We start from the raw sequence: 22,176 nt of genomic DNA on the forward strand, positions 1-22,176 counted from the left end.
GTAAGGTAAAGGTCAATGGAGAGAGAGAGAGAGAGAGTTTGAGAGAGAGTTTGTTTGGTTTAAAAATTGAAAATTGTCAGGTTCCATGGAGAGTTCATTTGATTTTAAAATTGTCAAGTTTTATTTGAGGTTTCACAATTTGTTTAATATATAAGTATTTAATGGAGGCTCACGAATACCGACAGTTTTATAGAAAAAGGTTTTGCGCAAAGTCCATCGTTGACAGACATGACTACAAGTATATATATGATAATGTAGTCCCTTGGAGCTACTATAAGTAATACATTTCAGTCAACATTATTAAAATTGGATGCAATCCACTTTTACCCGCTTTTTATAATCTTTGCATATCATGCCTTGTGGATTTTGTTTGTTCATATGAAATGTTTAGACCTTTACACGACAATCATATAAAAATGAGCTAGAGAAGATCGACTAGCGAAATCTTTCGAATAAAATCCGGAACAATTAATTTTATCAATTTCCAGTTTTGATATTTAGATTGCATCTCACCATATCCTCTTGCACAACAGACAGGTAAGCATGGGTAAGCATGGATTGATACTCAGTCATGGGGACGGATTTATCATTCAATCAAATATATCTATACTTTTGAAACCATTTTCTATGTAATTTTTCCAAAAAAAAAATCATTTTGGACGTTTTCCCGATGATCATCTTTATGACTGGGGGGATCTCTGAGTCTGACAGTTATCAGACAGTGTCAGAGACATAAATAACATGTTTTTAATAGTTATGTCTCTGCACTTATAAAAGGATACAAATCAACTGCATCCGGTATATTGCAAACTATAAATGTGTTTCTGTGTTAAAAAAAAAAAGATCTATTATATTCAAAATACAACATAGCCAATTGCCTTGGACTCTGTACAGTAAAGTCGCAATTCCGATTCGTCTCCAATTCAGGGCCACTCCTATAAATTCCATGTCATATTGTATAAAATGAAGCAGATAAAAACTTTATAAACATATATTGATCATGAACTATGGACCTTTCTGTATTTGATTAGGAAAAATATTTAAAGGTAAACATTTACAGACCGACCAAGAAACGAAAAAAGGAATCAAGTGCTTTCGAGATGGAGATTTTCACTCTCCTTTGAGTACATGCTACTTTCATTATTTATGCTTTTGCATGGTTGATGTAAAATTTGTATTTAAGTGTTAATATCTGCAAAATATTCCACATGCATTCATATAAATCAAAATGAAGGAGTTTTCCCAATTGTAGATCAGTTTACCTGAAACCTATTTTTTTGTGGTTTTACGATAACACGTAAGAGGGAAAGAATAAATTTTTCATGCCACTCTGTTGTAATTGTATCCATCTTGTTCTTTATTTTTGTTTGCTTATGTTTTATTTAGTGTCACACATTGATTATTTTATTATGAATCACTATTCTCATTTACAATTAGAAATGGGTCCCTTTTAAATTGTATCAGTGAAATTGGTTTTAAATATTTTTCCTCAATGGCAATATTTTATAGTGCTGCAGATAGATAAAAATTGTGTGTCAAAACAATTCCCAGACATTTGAATGATTTCAGAGACCTCACTTAAAGTCACGTACATGACCCGTTGATTGAGGAAATGATTCGAAAGGGGGAAGCCAGGCCTTGTCACAATACCTCTGTAAATATTGTTCCCATCTAAAATGAGCTTGCAATATGTAATTAAAGATAATCATTTTCTGTGGCTGTAATTGCATGCTTTCCAATTGCCAGGATTATTGGAATTGACAGTACAGTGACTGGCCATGTCTGGCTGTTTTATTTCAAACAATATACATATTGAAAGCATAGTTTGTGAGCTATTCAACAGTTATTTCTTTTTTCAAAATAAATTCCCGGGGGGGGGGGGGGGGGTCTGTTTTCAGAAAATTCATTTTTCTAGTTTTAAAAAATATTGAAATCTTTACCAAACTTCACTGAATGGTCAATGAATCTTGATCAAGAAATACATCTGTAAGGAACAACAGATTTGATTTGATTCAAAGATTTGAATGATGAGTTTTTTAAAATTAAAGTGTTTGAAAATTTAAGAAAAATCAAATTTAAATTTAATATGAATATACATGTATTTAAATAAGAATTAAAGATTAAAAAATAAACTGGCTTTTTTTTCTTTTTTAAAAAATAAATGTGTGGGCAACTTAATGTTAATGTGGGCCCCTTGGATAACAAAACTCAGACAGTCAGTGGTCCAAATGGCTAGCAAAAAAATTCAAGTTACCGTAGTACTGAACAAGATTATTGTGATAGACATTTGAATTCTTTTTCATGTTTAAGGTTGAATAACACACCTGGAAAAAGTCACTCAAATTAACAGGAAATTTTTTGATAATGAAAGATATAATGATAGATAAACTGTACAAATGTCAAATAAGCGAAAAATTTGCAGTTTGGGGATAGAAAATGAATATCTAAAATAATTATTCCAGTAAGTAACAACAAAAGCCCCTGCGGGAATCGAACTCAGGATGTATGGAGCACTAGTCCATTATGTTATCCACTCGGCTATGAAGTATGTTACATGTTTCAGTCCATAAAATCCTTTTAATAAATCGAAATGTCGTTTCGATCAGCGGTCAGCCATTTTGTGATGATGTGTTATTCCACCTTAATGAGGATATATGATTTAGATATCATACTATTTAAAAATTTGACCTTATCAAATTGAGTTCTTTGTTTATTCCCTATAATATTATATATAAATAGTAATATTAAGCTTGTGCTTTCATCATTTTAATTAAAATTACAATCTGATTAACTTTAGGTATGGCATTACAAAAAAAGATGCATCAGGTTTTGACATACATCGATCTGTAAACACAATGTCATTCATTGTTTTGGTGTAAGGGTGGGTCTTTACCGGTTGTACATGTCGTATGAAAATTCATGATTTTTTTTTACTGGACATCTAGCAAGTTGACTAATTTTGACTTGAAAATGAAGATTTTTTTTCAACTTTAAAAAGAGTTATTTCCCTTTGTTCATTTGTGGTGAAATCATTGTAGTAATGAAAAGTAATTGCATGATGAATTGCTTGTAGAGGCAAAAATATGTAAAAAGGTTTAATGTATGATAATAATATGCAAAAAAGTGTTTTATATTTTTAAATGGTCCTCAGAATTTTGAATAGAAAATACAAGATTATACAACACAAACCTAATAGACTGAATTATTTGAGTAAATTTGATTGAAAACCAGAAAAGCCTAATAGAAAGGTAATCAAACAGTGATGTTAGGAATCCCTAAGGGAAAAGAGAGACGCAAGAAGTTCTCGATGATGGATGATGGATGAAAGTGATCAAGTATGGTTACACTTGTCATGCTAAGTTGTTTCCCACAGAAATTTTTGTGTATATTTTCATTTCTATTGGATGTGAGGTACCTATATATTTATGTGACATTGTCATACTTTCTTCCCCTATGGAAAGTTGAATAAGAGAGAGAGAGAGAGAGAGAGAGAGAGAGGAGAGAGAGAGATATGTATAGGAAGCTACCTGTATTGACGTTGCTTTAAATACAAAAAAAGGCTAATTTTTAGGAACTAATACCCAGGGTCAATTTCAGATGGATTACCTACATGTCCATGATAATGCTATATGTATTAGTGAACACCTGATATTGGATTAACCCCACTCCCTCAGGTTAATTACAACTTTCGAGCTTCCTAAGGCTATCTGATTCCTAAATGATATCATACCTATGGATTAGACTTGTATTGTGTTAAATATGGTAATGTTGTGTTAACTTCACTTTAATCATACAATCTAGAGGTAGGATCATGATGCAACAATGGGTTTAGATATATAGCCTAAGAAAAATTTACCAGATTAATTCAATCAGCAAATATGATCTTTCACCTTTGTCAAATGACCATATATCAGGGCCGTGGTACACCTTCAGAATAAAAATGGGCAAATTTTGTGTCTCAGGACTAAGCATGAAGATTCCAATCACTTTTTATCAGAATGGGGCATCAATTACAGTATTCCTGAAAATGAGAAAGGTTAAATGTGTTGGTCCTTGGTCAGTGTTGGTCCTTGGTCAGTAAACCTATGGTAGACTGGCATTAGGAAGGGCAGTTGGGGGGGGGGTGTTTTTTCAGGAGTTTACAAAATGAACTCTAATGTATGTTAAATTTACCAACTCCACAAATTTTAGGGGTTGGGTGGATGAGAGAGAGAGAGAGAGAGAGAGAGAGAGAGAGAATTAAAATATAAGAACCAATTTAACAAGGCCTTGGACTTTGAGTAGGACGTAGCTATCTATTTCTTGCATCAAAACAATTTATAAATGTTGCTGGTTTCAAGCGAAATATACACCGATTGCGTGGTCTTGGCTAAAAAGCCAGAAAAATCTTGTTGATTTCAAAGAGCCATGGCTAAGTGGCCCCACAATGAAAAGACAGGCCTACATCACATTGCTGTTTGACACAACTTCCCAAAGTCCAAGCTCTTGTTAAAATGATTCTATCTCCTTGTGGGCTTTCAACTACAATTTGTGTTCTTATTATAAACAAGCCGTGTTTTCAATGCTTTACAGGAAAATGTATTTTTGATTGCTTGAACTGAAAGTAGTTTTTGTGTAGTTCACATGTATATGAAATAGCTGGACTATACCTAGATTGACAGTATTGATCAAATACAGAACCTGGTCACCTTATCAAAATAAAGTACTACGGTCAGACTATGTCATAATACTCTGATCAAGCTTGAGGATTAAAGTAAATGTGCTGTGTGTAATAAATTTACTGGTCATTTGATATCATAAAGAACTGAACTGAAATGAATCAATCATTATAGAGAAAAGGAAAAAATCAATTATTGTGTGCTTGTCAATAACTGGGCCACTGTTTAGAGTATATTTAAAAATTGACAAAACCACTTAATTCTTATGAGTCTAGAATATAGATACCTCCAGAACTGACCAATCCAAACTTGTTTTGATTAAATATAAAACTACTATGCTAAAGTACACAGGACTAAATCTTAATTCACATAGTCGTTTGATAAGCCAAGTTTGTTTGACCAGAAGTCTTTGACAAAACTTTAAATGGGCAATAGAATTCTCGCACATTTTATACTCCTATTATGACCAGAAATGATAATGTTTATTCTAAATATTTTAGCCAGCATTCTGTATTTTACTGCTATCAGATCAATTCCTGGTGAGCTCAGTCGAGCACGGAATCTAATTTGGCACCGAGTAAATTTCTTCATGTACATGCCTTTTGGAGGGCCCTTTGATGAATTCCTGAATAGTCTGTATAGAGTTGCTAGCACTTCATAATGTTTCTGTTGTCCATGTTTGTAGATGACAGCCCAGGCACGCCTCAGACGTATATCTGATCGAGGGTCCCCAGTGTATTGAGACAATTGGTTCTAACCAAGCCGTCCAAATTATGGTATGTTTTTAAATTCTTTTTTCGCCTTCTGAATTATTCAAAATGAAGCATTGCCGAGCTGCAACAAATTCCTATGTCTGCTTGAATATTGGCTGACTGTTCTTTTCAGCATATTTACAGGTGCTTGATGAAAATTTTTATTGACAATATGAAGATGTTGAAATGGTTCAACTAAGAGCTTTAAATGACTAGAAATGAAGTTGTTTACATAAATTATATATAGAGAAGCTCCAATAATGGCCGGACTCAAATTTCAACATTGGCTGTAAATTAACTGTTGCTTTGCACAAAACATGACATTCCGGTGTTTGTCTTTTAAATGTTATTCAAGATGTTGACAAATATAACCCTATAAAACCCCCACTAGAAGGTTGTTGGGCCACTACAGAAAAAATATTATCAGTTGGTGAGATACCTTTAAATCTTCCTATATGTGTTGTCACCCTCAGAATGACCCATTGGTATATGTGGTGTAGTCTTTGTATGTAAAGCGGGGAATATCGGAATGCAGGGTGAGTGTTGATTTTATTGATCCAGGGGAATTTTGCCATAAAACACCTGTTAGGAAAATTTCTGTAATTATTGCTGATGTTATTTTGTCAACCCTTAACAGGCATTTAAGACAAATGAAGAATAATTGAGGTAGTGCATTTTTTGTGTGAGGTTGCATCTATGTGTCAATAGTGAAATTTTTTTAACTATTAAGAACAAAGGTAAAGTAATAGTATGAAACTTTGCATCCATTTTGATTAATGTATATAAACTAGTCTTAGATACTTTTTTTCTTTTAAGTCATATTGTTATATAGAGCATTAGAACTAAATCATCAAAATTTGCTGTAAGAGTGACCAAAAATTTCTTAACCTTCAGAAAAAGTACCTGTAGATTTTATCATATGAACCATATAATACAATTATATTTCTGGTGTTGTAAATTTGATCTTCAAATTTTATTTAAAAATAAAGAATGCAACAGCTTGATGTAAATAAGTTAATTTGCTGGATGTTTAAAATAAAACACACTGTCTTTGTGTGTATTTAAAAGAGAGATTGAAACAGAGACAAGTTTACACCTGACATAGGTGATCTAGGTAGTTTATAAGACAGTGACATTTCAAGTTCAGCTGCTCGTAAGTCGTTAAGAGATAATCTACCTGTTGGCACATAGGGGAAAACTTCTGAGCTGATCATTACAACACTTCAGAAACCTATTCATCATTTAAATTGTTTATTTGCACCTATGTGTAGGTCAGAAACAAAATAAAATTGAAAACAATAGAATTTCAGCTTAGAAATTTTTGCGGTATGATGCTTACAGGTAATTTTCTGTCTTGCTGCAGTGTAATAATAAACTATGAAATTTTCTATTGAAAAAGTAAAGCTAGATAAAATTGATTCTTTTTAAAAAGCTTTTTTTGTTTAGTCAGGTAAAAGCATTAAATGGGAGTCTTTCTTTCAAATTAAAAATGAAAATTCTGTCTCCATACATGGTATGCATAAAACAGTGCATAATCAGAGTGAATTGTTCAAAACCATTTCATATTTCAGAAAGGTAATATTGATTACATGTTGTATTGTTATCTTGCATTACATAATAAATGATCTACTATTTCAACAGGAGAAAGTGGTAAAAAATTGATCAGCAGCTAATACAAGCAGACATGTTAGATTTTTTTTTATAAATGTGGTTACAAGAACATTTACTACCAAAGGTCTTTGATATTTTCAAAGATAACAAGTAGGTCCTAATGGGCTGATTACTGGTATGAATGTATTAAGAAAATGAATGCTATAACCTACTGTCCCATCAGGTTATATCTTGAGAGCTGGCAATTTTTCCTTTTTGGAGTGGGGGGAGAGGGACTGGGAGAAGGATATCAGATGTTGGGACAGTCCAAGATTTTTTATCAGAATAATTTAATAAGTTTTTTTTGTGGAAGGAATGGGCATCTTGACACTACCCCCCCCCCCTACACAGCCACTCCCCCCCCCCCCCCCCCAACAAGCTGGCATGGTGTGGTATTTAATATAAGGATAAATGGTCTGTTTGATCTTAATATTGTCTAATTCAGAAGGGATGATCAAGCAAATATTTTCTTCTTTTTAAAATTCTTTTTTATTATGGATTGTAAACAGATTTAAACTTTCAGCAAGAGTAATTTTTATGGTAGTTACACACCATTAGTCATTTCATAGCAGAAAATTACAGGAAGGTTTCTATATAAAAATGTAATTGAGATTACTTTTCCAAAACTGTGGATCTTTATATGGTACAATTGAGTAAAAATTATTTTATAATTTTTATTTGCAGTGAAAATATAAGGATGAAGTGAAAATTAGTAAAGCAAGAGAGAATCATTCCTTGAAGAAATGGCGAAGAGCAAGTTTGAATATGTGAAGCAGTTTGAAGCAGAAGATAAATGTCTGCCCAATTGCTGGATAGTAATCAGAGTTGATGGAAAGTCCTTTCACAGGTATGTCTTCTGTCTATATTTTTGTATGCTGATTAAAGGGGATTGCAGGGATTTTATTCAGTGCGTCATTTAATTTTAAATTGTGCCAAACTTTAAAAGTATTTTTAATTTCCATCTATCCAAAAAAATATAAGTTTGTGTAATACATATGAATCCACTACAATTGTTGCTATAAATAATGTTCAATTATTCTCTGTAAGATTTTGTTGATGGTCAAGAATTTAAAAAAAAATAATTATGTAAAAGAATTTCAAATGTATGAAAGTGCCTAATTTCCTATACGGCAGGTTTCGTTTTTACCATAACATTCTTGAACGCAATGAAATGTAAAAACTAATACATGTAATTTAAAAGTTTTTACAATAATGAAGACTTTAGCTTGAAAAAAAGGACATGACTTTTCCAAGTAAACAAACAATATTGGGAAATGCCATTCACCATTTAAATAGAATTTCTGGATTGGGGTGAGAGTGAGGGGAGAACATTTCATTTACTATGTACATTTGTAGTAAAAAAGGTATCATTGGTTAGTTTTAATTTAATCCTGACCCATTACAATTTTCAATGCCATTGATCTCAACTGTAAGCTTGCATTTTTTGCCCTGCAGATCCATTTAAATTCCTAAATGAATGGTTTGAAGTGTAAAAATCTGCCAACTTCCTAAACCGTCATTAAATCTTACGGCACATTTAAGAGTGAAGGACTATGAATGTAATATTACCAAAAGAAAATAAATTGGATCAACGTTATCTGGCACTTACCCAGAGCTTTCCCAAATAGAAAATTCCAGTGTCCCATTGTTAGGATAGAAAGAAGAAAGTAACATCAAATATTTTAAAAAATCTTTCATTCATGTAAGTGTAACCTTTTTCTGCAAGTGCAGAAAATTTGGTCCTGATAAGAATTGAATATAAATTGGGCATTATTTGTAAAAAGTATTTTATTTCATAAAATTATGAATGCTTGAATGGCAAAGTTGCAAGTTAAGTAAATTTTTGGTTGTGCCATTAAGAATTTGCAATGTTATTGGGGTTTTCTCTTCCAGTGATTGTATATTGGCTTTTTAATGGGTATTTGTTGATAAACACATTAAAATAGAGACAGGTACATTGTATATTGGGATTTTAAGGGCATAGTATTTATGACACATTTGCATCATACAAAGCAATCTGAAATACCTGAAGATATTTCTTAAAGTAACTACATGTAGTATAAAAATCTTTTATTAAATTTTGTTCTCTATATATTGACTAAGGAAGTCAAAAGGACCAAACTATTCTGTCACTTATAAAACAAAAATTGATTTTTTAATATCAGTTGTAAGGAACTGCTAGCATGGGGAAGAATCTAGTACAATAGTTCATGATAGGAACCACTTTTTGAAATGCTTATAGAGTATCTGTATTACATGCAGGTATAAATATACATCTTATATCCCTTTGATTTGGTTAGTGCATTGTTTTATAGACCTTATGAGAGTACTATAAATTCCTTATATTACGCAAGTACTTAATCCCACGATCTCGCTGGTTTGTATCAAATCGCGAGAATGTAAAATCACGAACGCAGAACTTTTTTCATTATTTCTTATTGTTTTCAACTCTCAAAAAATGATGGCAAGATTTTAAAATTCGCAAAGGATGTTTCTCGCGATTTTACGTGGATATTAATTCCTCGCGTTTAATTAGGAATCTACAGTATATATATCAACCAAGAGCAGTCAATAGGACATGCAGCAATTGACCTATCATATGCTTGGGAAGAATATAATATTATAATGATAATAATTCACACCATGTACACAATTGTAAAGAACTGTGGTTTCATCAATATTAATTGAGTACCAATCTTCGTGGATTTCATAGGTTTCAAAGAGAGAGAGAGAGAGAGAGAGAGAGAGAGATGGACTTTGAATATAAGACATTATTTATGTAATAAATGTAATTATATTTGCCTCGAACAGATTTGCAGATGTGCACCACTTTGTGAAGCCCAATGATGACCGGGGTCTGAACCTGATGACCCGGGCGGCCCAGTGTGTGATGGACGAGTACAAGGATGTGGTACTCTGCTATGGACAGAGTGATGAGTACAGTTTTGTCTTCAAGAAAAATACAAATGTCTTCAACAGACGTGGAAGGTACAGTTTAAAATTTGATTCAAACTAGCAGTAATTATTTATTTTTATTAATGTCAAAATTAATGGAATGAGATGTTATGAATCTTTATTTGGTAAATAGGTACATTTTATTCAAATATGCCATTTCTAAAAACCACAAAGATACCTTAAAAATATACTAAATTGCATGACGTTAGTAAATTTTGTGTTACGATTACTTTGAAGAGGTAAACTGTAAGTGTATGTTCCCTCCTTCTTTCTTGACAAAACAGCATATGGCCACATATTGTGTAGGGAAAAAATCAGAGTGGGATTTGAACATGGGTCCTCTTTATATTTCCATTTTGCTGCTTTACCAAGTGAGCAGTCTTGGTCTCAGTCGCATACTGTCATTAGATATAATCAAATGAATGTATATATACTGTAAGCCAACTTTTATTAGCTTACAGGAAATTTTCGCGAGAGCCTCATCATCAGTTTTATTTCTCACCACAAACTAGTGGTTGTAGTATGGTTGCAGGAACAACATGGGTCTAGATAAGACTTTTTCGTTGTGAAAAATAGTCCAGTAGTCTACAATTAAGAGCTAATTGCGTTAAAGCTAGCAGTAATGTCGTACATCTGACTCTGCCATCTGTATCTTGCAGAACCTAGGAAATGCTAATAGAATATCACTGCACTCTAAAGTTAACCTTTAAACTATTGGAGTGTTTGAAACATGTCTATGATGCCAAAGCAAATAATCAAAATTTCTCTTTTTTGATTAAAAAAAAACATTTTGCCAAGCGGAGGTTGCTCCTTGCAGTAAACTCCCAGTACTTATCTTCTTATTTAGGATTTAGACATTCATGCATGAATTTTTAATAAGAAATACAAATAAACATAATGAAATCTTTCTGTTTTCAGTAAAATAATGAGTAATGTGGTCAGTTTGTTCACCTCCTCCTATGTCTTCTATTGGCCGCGATATTTCAACACACAATCTATGCAGTACCCCCCAGCATTTGATGGGCGTGTTGTCTTGTATCCTGGGGACAAGAATCTCCGAGACTATCTGGCATGGAGGCAAGCAGATTGTAAGCAGATTTATTGAGCATGTTTTTGATTGGTCATATGAGATCAAGGTTATGATGAAATATACCGGTACAGTAATTAGAAATCTCTTTTATTGCTTAGATTGGGTGTTTAAAACTCGTTTTCTAATATTAAAGGAAAATATTTTTAAAAATTTCATTGTCTTTAATTCTAAAGATATTATTAGACATATATTTTTTTGTAGGTCATATTAACAATTTGTATAACACATGTTTTTGGAAGCTGGTGCAAGAAAGGGGGCTAACTCCTGCACAATCCCAGGAAAAGTTGAAGGTCAGTATAGGAGTAATATTAAAAATATCACGACATGTATTGTATCATCCCTCAGTATTTTTCAAACAGCTAAATAAACAGATTGATTTTCTTTCAGGGCACCTTGTCTAGTGATAAAAATGAGCTGCTATTCAACGATTTTAGTCTGAACTACAATAACTTGCCAGAAATGTACAGGAAAGGAACAGTCATTATTCATCAAAAGGTTGATTTTGCTTCTTAAAATATTTACTGTATTTTTTATGCATGATTAAAAAAGTATGTTAATGATTCAATGCTTAATTTGAATAGAGTAATATGGTTCAAGTTATGCATTACTTGTTTATTTGATTATAGGAAAAAGAGCTGGATGCAAATTCCATGTCACCATTGGAAAGGAGTCCACGGAATTCTGTCTCATTTAGTTTCCAAGGCGACTACATCCCTCGGACACGAGTCCAAATTCTCCACAGTGATATCATCAGCGAAAAATTCTGGACTGAACATCCACAAATTTTAGATGGAGTCAAAAAATAGTAAATGTACTGGTAGTGTGTGCTGAATGGTGATTTTTATTTTTATTTTTTTTTGGAGGGGGACTTTTTTTTTAATAACTTTTAAAAATGATGGTATGTGTATGTATGGACAAAGAAACATTGTGAACTGTAAAAACTCAGGCAGCCATTCAAATAGTTTGCTTGGAATGTGTCATGAATGTTGTTCTACAAAGTGGAGTGGACATTTCTACATTATGTTTTGTACGATGTACATATAGTTTATTTCCCGTTTTATTCATGTTTATAATTAATTACCATTATACTCAATTACGCAATATGTACCATAGTGTCTCTTAAAGCAATGTGCATGTTCAAGATTGTTAACATAAATGTATATCTATAATGTTATCATTTACAAGCATTGTTTCATTTCTACTGTCATTTATTTAATTAAATATGTAGATAACCCAAAAGACTTCCTCATTTGCAATGTAGTAGTCTATTACTCTCATCTTTATTGCTGACTGAAGGCTCTAATCGTATACGCATAGCTGTGTATACAATATTTTGCAATTTGACAAATTTATGCAGTGAAGACGAGACAAAATCTTGACTATATAATTGAAAAGTTTATATCAAATACCCGGTAATTTATATACATGTAGTCTATGAATCTAATTGCTAAATTATGAAAATAATTTTAGCTAAAACACTGCTTTGGTTTCGAAGATCCATTGCTTCAATAGAAAGATTTAAAATTCAAAACAATTCTTCGTTTGCTTTAAAGCTGAACACTACTCGTAAAAGGCATTGTCCGCCATATTTCATGGTAGAAAATTTTTAGATGTTGACTAAATTTTATAGCTTCTTTATTTTCTATAAAAGTTGAAAATTCATTTCTTTTATGTTTACCAAATCAAAACTTGGGACATTACATTTCAGTCTAAACATTTTGGTATTGAATGAATAATATTATGATAAAGATACTGTGCAATAAGTTTCCAACAAATTTAAATCACTTTTAAAAACTTACATTATTACAAGTCACACACAAGAACAACAAATATTCATTTTTTCTATTTTATTGTACATTTAAATTAAGACTTGTTGGTATCAGTACATACATTTAGGATGTATAACTATACATTCCAATTAACATTCAACATACACTCTCCACAGACATACAGTTACATGTAGAGTGAATACATTTATAAAACGCATAAACTACGCAAAAGTCTCTCATTCTTATAGTGTTCATCAACCTAGAACATGGTATACATGTACATAAACAATTTTCTTCATGATTGGCACAATCAAATAGCACATGATTGTATAAAAAAAAATCTAGAGGGACATTTGTAAATTGAAATATCAAATGAATTTTCTGATCACATTGTGCCATATTTAGAATATGTACTGGATAATTAAATACTTTAGAAAAAAATAAGGAGACACTTTCAATGTTATGCATAAAATTCACTGTACCAGGGTATATATATCCACTTTAACAGAACAACAGAATTTACTATTACAGTTATGTGATAGACTAAAAAGTCACATTTGTATGACAAAAAACTTTGATAAGTTTTTTAATCTGAAGGGAGCAAGACCATGTCACAAAAAGTACATAGGGAGGGCCCTTACAGTCCATTCCATTTCGTTTCTTTTCTAACTTGAATTTAAAGTTACTTCATAGAACAAAGTCTCTTTCATCCATTCATTTATCATGATTTGTTTAGAATTTTTCTTTTCTTTCTATCCATATATGTGTACTTTTGTTTTGCTGGGGGGTATTTTATTGGAAGGTGTCATGATGTTTTGTGATGTTTGTTCTTAAATTGCATTTCATCATCAATGTGAAAATATTTTACAATAATATGATAGTACAGTGTACTCATCAGAAATTTGGTTGGATCATGTCCACACAGCCTTGGACACATTATACATCTTCCCAGAAATTAAACATGTAAAACATAAATATATATACTTCAGATATCCCTGGGATCAAGAATTTCATATCACAGAAAAAGAAAATATTCCAATCGGAACTATAACCACTTCTTCTTTGAAACTCCACAAAGACAAGCACAGTGCCTTCGATCATATTTTTGCTATCCAGTACAATGGTGTAACAGCAAGTCCTGAGTTCTGGCCTTTAAGATTTGCATATCAAACAACTGGCTCGCTTGCTTATGGGGAGGTAGTTTGAACATCTATTACATTAGCGAGACTATTAGTACTACTCAAGACTTTCTGTGCATTTAGATGTTTTTCGGCTTTCATTCGTTTGTAGTCTCCCTTCATGAAAAGAATCACTGAGCATACAGCCAATGTGGTCAAGGCATTCATGAAAAGACCCGGCACTGAAAAAGAAAGAAAAGAATGTACGCTTATCCTTTTGCTGTTCAAATTACATAGAAAGAGAAATGGTTTCAATCTGTCATATCTTAGAATTTTAAACTTTTAATTACATGTAGTTTTTCATCATAATTGTTTACAATGTAAAAGTACTGAAACCTGATAAATCTAGAAGTCAAATTGTCATTCAAAATTTGAATGTTAGTTGTTAAGATGACAAGCGAGATACTAGTATAGTGCACACAAATGTCTCTTTAGAATTTATTTTGAGGTTAAAAGTAAACTGAAGTTCATTACACCGGTACATAAAAATGTATATTAATCGTTTATGGTGCAAGCCTATCAAATAATTAATACTTGGGATAAAGTCAGTAAGATATATATATTTGTTTTATTTACCTGTCCAATCCTGAGGGGTGAAAGAATTACTTCCACTACTGCATCCTGACCCTGGGAGAAAAAGTTGAAAGTTCATATACATGGTACAAGAAGAATACATGCAAAACACAATACACAAATGTTCTGGTCAGAGGTAAAAATATACTGGGGTAAGTAAGTTGAAAAAATCTGAGTGAAAAATAATAATAAAACATCCATATACTTATAAACTTATACGTAACATAGTATCATCACTGGCCAAGGGTGAAAATCTACCTTTCTACTGTTGCCCTCGGTTATATACCGGTACATATATTTCTTTCATCAAGGACTTCCATAAACACGGTTTTACACTGAGAATGACACTCACCTTGAGCACAGGCCGAGTCGGCCAATTGTGCCGCGGACAGTGGCTGTGTCAGGAACTGGGTCACTAAGATGATGATGATCCCCTGGACTTGTCTGCAAGGAATTGAATAATATTAATAGGAACATTAAAAACAAATGAAATTGAAAGCAAAACTTCTTTACGGAATATAAAATGTTCTTGACCTCATCTTTAAAATGATATTAAATTGAACATAGGTATCGGGATTTCTTTTTTTGGATTTCAAATAAAATGTGAAGAAGAAAATGTTTTATTTTCTATTTAATTCTCTTAGTCAAGGACAAAGAAAGATCAATCAAAATTATGATGTCAATATGGATCTTTCATTAAAAAAACACTCTGAAACCTACCCAGACACTATCAGAAGACCAGAGCTTGTGGCTTCAGCAACAGGGTAGGTTATTTCAACAGCTAACTCCATAGAGATTGGATACATGGCAAAAGCAAAGGTGCCAAACCCTGTCACCATCACAGCTATCAGTACTTCCTGGTCCTTATACCTAGCTGCCTAAAACACACAAAGAGGACATACATCTAATAAGGACAAGAATCTTCTTTAAGTCTACTCAACAGTATACCTGTTGCAATGAATATTTCAAAGATGTCAGCTTGTTTCCATTTTGATAATATAACTGTAAAACATTTTTTTTTTTAAATTCCATAATGCTAAACAGTAACATCATCATCAGAAGCTGTTTTGCTGTGAACCAGTCCTATAACGCCTTTTGTATTTGTTACCATAATATGTATAGGCTCAGGCAGTTTATAAATTAACTTGTTGTCAACCAGTATAATACTGGGAAATACATTGTAGTAAAAATGTCTACAAAAAAAGTTGGTTACAGTATTAAGGTACCAAAATTAGCAATATTGACCTAGAATACAGTGCTTTTTCATATTTTATATCAAATTAATAACAGAAACCAAAATTTTAATTGCAGTATGTATAACCTCAGAAAACACTATGCAGCATAGTGTATAGTAATGACTGGAAACAATTACATTACTATTACATTTATTTATTTTAATGTAAAATAATTAGCACAGTATTTGATATGGTACCTGAAAAAAGGCTACTCCAAATATTACTGCAAATCCGTAGGAGACCTTCACAACTTCCTCAAATCGCTTGGTTTTGTCCACGTAGATTCCAGCAATAACAGCCCCCACCACACCACCCACGATCATCAGGGCCCCACAAAGCCCCGCAAAGTCCTAGAGGGGAGCATGATTGATTATTATTAGATAAAACAAACAAAATATCAACTTAATACTCATACGTATACATTTACATGTATACATGGTCTTGAATTGATTAAAGAGATCATTCATGCACAGATACTTAGATGAACATTCCATAGGCATACTGTAAAATTAATGTATTACAACTAGCATGTACAATATTCAATGGTAATTGATTTTTCAACAAGTTAGCCTGGATTTAACTTTTCAAAATGTACCTTATCTTATACACATGCATGACATTTAATAGTGAAAGCTGCATTCCACCAAAAAAACTAAATAGAATACACAGCCAAATGTAATACATTTACATCCTTGAGAACAATGCTGTACAGCTAGTAGTACATGTATTTCTGCCCCTATGAAATCACAACATGCTTACATTGGAGTATCCTCTAGGACACAGTGCCTGGTCAAGGAATGATGTCACTGCCGAGAAGACAGCCAGGCCTGTCCCAAAACTCAGGCACAGGACCCAGTAGTTCTTGCTTTTAGCAATCTGCAAAGAGCACAAGTTCATTTCTATTGTACATGTACCAATAGGTTTGATCTTTATCATTTTTACATTATGGGCCTAAATACTGAAACATCAAATAGGACGTGCTACAAATTTAAACAAAGTTTTCATAATTGGGAACCTTTTTCAATCCCTCTTTAAATGGTTCTGAGTCTTCCTCGGCGCTGGCGGTAGGAGGGGTGGGGGGAACTGATGAACACACCCCGAATGTTGACATTACGACCACCAAAAAGGCAGGAGAGGATATAACCCAGAGCTATTTAAAAATAAAGTACATTGTACATGAATGGTACTTGAATGTTGATATACATTTAAAATGCAAAATTTGAAGTCTTTATATTGTTTTGTTTTTAAACAAATTTTCATATCTTGAAAAAATATATGACATCATTAAAAAGACTTTTCTTACAGCTCTTGGAAGCTCTTCTGAGTTGCATCCATTCACCATAGCAGGTGCTATAAGATTAGCTGCTAAAATTCCTAGAGGGTTGGCTACAAATCAGAGGTAATACTTGAATGACTTAATGTTACAAATTTTGGTTCTGTTTATGTAACAAATAAAAGATATTTAGGAACAAAATTCACAAATTACATTCAGTTAGACCTACATGATTTTATTCTTAAAATGATTTTTATCACATGTACATTTATTAAGATTTTACAAATGAATCATGCCTGGGTTTCTTTCAGTAAAAATAAAACCCCAACAAACATATTATGGTGTATTAAATGATGGATGAAGGAAAGTCTGAGTAAACTTATTCACAGATAGCCTATGCCTACCCATGGAAGCCAGCATGTTAGCTGTTGCTCTTTGGGAATCAGGAAACCACAAGGCTGCTAGTTTAGTGGGTGCAAACATCACAAAAGGTTGAGAGATGGCTGCCAATGTTTGCCCTGCCAGCAAGATCCAAAACCTCAGTTCTAATGAAATTCCATCAAAGGTACTCACATTTCTCAAAAAGTTTCCTATACCATTCAGCCATGCTGACATTAGAATCTGTAATGGTAGAAATGTGGCTTCTAGTGAAAATGTAAAGGATGTGTATAGTATAGTTCAATATATATTAAGATAAATTCAGTTTCTTTTTGCTGAATAAAAAAATTGATATCCAATTAAAATAAGAGCTCTAATAGATATTAAATAACACTTTAAAATTTAACTCTAGATTTTTTCGTATTAAGAGAACAAAACTGCCAACAGATTTGATGGTTTGACACAATCTCTGCATGTACTATCTTTATAATTATATATATGTGTATAATTATTTTTCTTTATTTCTACAGATTTTGTCAAAACCAAGCTTTGAACTGCTTGAATGCAATTACATATCATACAGCTGTGTATTAATGACACTTACACTAGAACGTAATCCATAAGTATCTAAAACCCATGATGCAGTGAAACCAAAGGGAACCGATGCTACCATAAAAATCAGTGACAACACATTGACTTTAAAAGCATTTATATTGTAGTATGTACTGGTAAGATCAGCAATTGGTGAAAATGTTATCCATGTCTGAAAAAATAGAATTTAAATAAAATGACTACATAATATCAATATGTATTTTCTTTCTCTGTACTAATAATTATCTACAATGGTAGAATAATGTTTGTTCAATTCTTAATGGTGAGCAATTGTATTTATTTTGAGTTAGAATTAGTAATATTACTTATTCGAAATCAAAATAAATACTAACATAATATCATTTTTAAATAAAAATAACAATGACTGCTGCGAAATATATTTTGCTTTGAAAAAAATCACACTGAACATTTAATTTCCTGAAGATTCACAGTTGCACTTATAGGCCTAATATAAATAAAAATCATAATAAGATGCATTTGTCCTTGACATCTAATGTAAAAACAAATGTAATCAATCAGACGGTTTAAAAGAAGCATTTCAACGTAGCTATACATAGCCTTAGAGCTGACTCATTTTAAATGCATCTTGCATAAACAATGATAAACCTGACCGATATTTTTTTAAGATAACAAAGCCACTGATAACTCTGTTGCCAAGAGACTTAGAGAGAAAGTGTTTTTAGAAGTTTCTTGGTACGTACCATTGCATTGGACAAATTCAAAATAACAATGACGATAAGAATGAACCATCGTCTTGCATATACAACATATTCTTCCTCTGGTTTAGAGACAATTGATTGTTGGCTCTCTGATTTCATCGGCCCGTTATTTTTTGATCCACCGGAGGGAGCCATTTTGAAATCATGTGACTTTAACTCCATGTCAGGATTTCCTGCACTTCGAGTTCGATTGAAATAAAAATCCTTGAAGTTGTTTTCCTTGTCAGAATCCTCTTCTAAATGACTCACATTTGAAACAGAATTCCTATTTTCGAATAGAATAAACTCTTCTGTAAAAGTTGGCCTTTGACTTTTCTCATGCCGAGCAACTTTGCCCTATGCTACTATCAGTTTGATAGCGCCCGACCACTCGATGCATTGTCGAAAGACATCCAATTTCTTATTTCCTTTTAAAAAGTTTAAATTTTTTCGTTGTTAGTCTGGAGATAACTTGCGCGGTGATAAATTAATTCACCTTATTACAGTAGTGTTTCTTAAGAAATACCACCACTGAAAATTGCAGTCCACTGATAAACCAATCACTTCAGATTTTTTTTTTTATTTATTAAATCTTGATCGATTTATCGATCAAATTGGATTTTTTCAACCGACTTTCTACAATATTGATTTCATCTTCATATTAATGCATAGAAGTCGAAGTCAAACGAATACATACCGAAGTTTTCAAACCCCACTAGTACTCTTTCCCAATAAATGCTTGTAACAATCCGTTTGTCGGGTGCTTACATGATTTAATTTTATCTGTTGAGTTTTGGTTGGATTAGTTGCATTTTTATCTGAAGTACGGTACTCTTAAAATTTGATAAATTCTCGCGATATCTTGGTGACGGTGACTAATAATTTGGTTAAAAGATTTTTCTTAAATATTAAAATATGAAATTAATCTTTCCAAAAGTCTATAGACCTAGCTTCGATCGATTGAGAGGAGTTGATTTTGCATATATATATTGCAAGGATTTCCACGCTGTTCTAATGCCCGTCAGGTGTCCAATATTTATAAGAAGTCTTACAGGATTTATGCTTTTATATATAAATTGTATGCTGTATAAATTAAAACCCTAATTGAGACCGGGTACAAGAAAACTATATGCATTGTGTGGATCCACGATATCAAGCAAAATCTCTTATCGCTCTGACCAAAAACACAAGATAATACGGATTTAAACTGAATCGACTGTTTTTCCTATCTAAAGATTTGCATATATATAAACTATTTGCATATACAAGTGTTGAATTATAACTTCCTGGATACACTTTATATGGCTACGTACAGAAACGTGACATCAGGAGGAGGAGGAGGACAGTTTTCCCCCCCTTTTTTCGGGGGGGGGGGCTATAAAAAATTTTGAACGAACTGCCGCCATTCCATTATTGGGGCACAGTGTTGGTAAACAAAATTTAAGATACAACGCACCCCCCCCCCCCACCTCCGATTTTGAAGATGCGCCGCGGCGTGGCTTTTTTCGTGTCGACGTTTCCTCCGCCCCTCCCCGCCCACATATCTGATAAAAAAAATTAATAATAAAAAAACGATGCTACGTGCTACAATTCATCGACCTTGAACCAGTTTTACAATACTACATGTAATTCTTAAAACAACAATACGATTTTTATTCACTATAAGGCAACCAGATACTCCAGTCACTTTGAACCACAGAATTACGAAGAACAGATTGATACGTCTAATCCCCCATCCCTTCTGATTTTTTTTTTTTTGGGGGGGGGGTCATTTCTCAGAAAAGGGGACACACGCATCTATTACATGATTCTAATTCCATTGATGAAATCATGGTACACTTTTGTTACAATTTAGCATAGGGGTCTGTATACCTTATTATGTACATGTATCACGTACATGTAGATCCTAAGCTGGATCTAGGAGATTGGTCTCATTCCGAAATAAATTAGAGCACACTCAGGCACTTTGACTAGTATAAATAATCCATTTTAATTAAGTTAGTATGGGACATCTGTCGATATTACTGTGGATTAAAGTACTTTATAATTAAAATACTTTCATCGGTTTAAACATTTCAAATGTTTCAATATTTAACCAAAAATACGTTTTAAAAATGTTAAAGGGGCATGGTCACGATTTTGGTCATATTTTATTTTTCTGTTTTTATTATTTAAAATGCTTTATGAATGCATTTCTAATGATCAAAAGAAATGTTGGTGCCCGTCGATGAGTTTTAAGCAATATACAGAGCTCACAATTCTTCGTCATGTAAACAAGGCTTACTGGTATATTGAACCTATGTAAACAAAAGCAGGGCATGCTTTTGTTTACATAGGTTCAATATACCAGTAAAAAATCTTTTTCAATATGTTTTGTCTAAACTCTTATTCATTTGAAGCATAACTAAACAGTTCCTTGCGATTAACACAATCATTTTAGGTCTAAAACTGGAATTTTTACTTCAACATTCAAAATGTAAACAAACGCTTTGTTAACATAGCGAGGAATTGTAATCTCTGTAACTCGCTTATAACTCAACAGATGACACTCAAATGTTGGTTGCCTATTAAAAATGCCTTACTAAAGCATTTTAAACAATAAAATCGAAAAAATAATGTTTGACCAAAATCGTGATCATGCCCCTTTAAAATCCCTAACAAGATTCGAACTCACGACTTACTGATTCGTATGGTGAATCAAAGAAACTATTTATAAAATTACACTTGATTAAATTGTTTATTTCAATACATAGTACGTCACAACTTGGAGGTGCCCCATACCACCTAATTTTTTTTTTTACATATAAAAATATCTGAGGTGGACACAGACTTTTTTTCTTTATTTTCATAAAATGTTTTACCGAAAGTGTAACCTTTTCGATTCTATCGACGACTCCATAGTTTTTGTGTCACTGGACGAACACAATTAAATAGAAATAGTTGCAAAAGACGGACAGGTTGCATATTCGATGACATATTAAAAAGCATTTCATTATCAATTGCCTTGATTCTTGGGCCATGAATTTTACAATTTTGGTAGATTTCTATAGATGACAGGAGTAAGAAGTTATTTTTAAGGTTCCATTTATGAAGTGGGAGTGGAGGGAGTCATAAATCTCATAATGTATCATCCCCATCTCATTCAGACTAAATTTGGCAATAACTGGTCTTTTAGTCAACAGAAGTTCAGTAACTCAGGTAACTTTTTCCCCTGATTTGCATGAAAAAATAAATATATCATTAAGTTGCATGAACACGTTACGTTGTGTACTCTAATACATTCAAAGTGGCCAAGACAAAAAGAACAACTTTTCCATTTTTTTTCAATTTTCATTGGCTTAAAATTAAACATAAA

General features: G+C 32.6%; 2 protein-coding genes across 5 annotated transcripts; one reads left to right on the forward strand and one right to left on the reverse strand.

Annotated features, from left to right (window-relative positions):
* Positions 1-518: 518 nt before the first annotated feature.
* Positions 519-12,344, forward strand: LOC105317995 (probable tRNA(His) guanylyltransferase). Of its 4 annotated transcripts, none has more exons than XM_011414843.4 (8): positions 519-537; positions 5,344-5,434; positions 7,745-7,907; positions 9,872-10,048; positions 10,934-11,103; positions 11,307-11,395; positions 11,493-11,600; positions 11,732-12,344. In XM_011414843.4, exons 3-8 carry the CDS (start codon positions 7,804-7,806, stop codon positions 11,909-11,911), a joined length of 828 nt encoding a protein of 275 aa, XP_011413145.1. In that variant the 5' UTR covers positions 519-537; positions 5,344-5,434; positions 7,745-7,803; the 3' UTR covers positions 11,912-12,344. The 4 variants fall into 4 exon arrangements, with proteins under 4 accessions (XP_011413145.1, XP_065924348.1, XP_019918661.1 ...); XM_066068276.1 differs by lacking the exon at positions 519-537 and adding an exon at positions 4,816-5,249; XM_020063102.3 differs by lacking the exon at positions 519-537 and adding an exon at positions 4,816-5,235.
* Positions 12,345-13,664: 1,320 nt separating this feature from the next.
* Positions 13,665-19,390, reverse strand: LOC105317994 (solute carrier family 49 member A3). Its single transcript, XM_034472824.2, has 11 exons — positions 18,825-19,390; positions 18,116-18,274; positions 17,538-17,754; positions 17,164-17,246; positions 16,876-17,010; positions 16,620-16,736; positions 16,058-16,210; positions 15,346-15,503; positions 14,978-15,069; positions 14,629-14,679; positions 13,665-14,234 (listed from the first exon to the last, which is right to left on the reverse strand). Exons 1-11 carry the CDS (start codon positions 19,002-19,004, stop codon positions 14,062-14,064), a joined length of 1,518 nt encoding a protein of 505 aa, XP_034328715.1. The 5' UTR covers positions 19,005-19,390; the 3' UTR covers positions 13,665-14,061.
* Positions 19,391-22,176: the final 2,786 nt, after the last annotated feature.

Source organism: Magallana gigas, chromosome 8, assembly GCF_963853765.1.
Source record: "Magallana gigas chromosome 8, xbMagGiga1.1, whole genome shotgun sequence".
Lineage (NCBI taxonomy): Eukaryota > Metazoa > Mollusca > Bivalvia > Ostreida > Ostreidae > Magallana > Magallana gigas.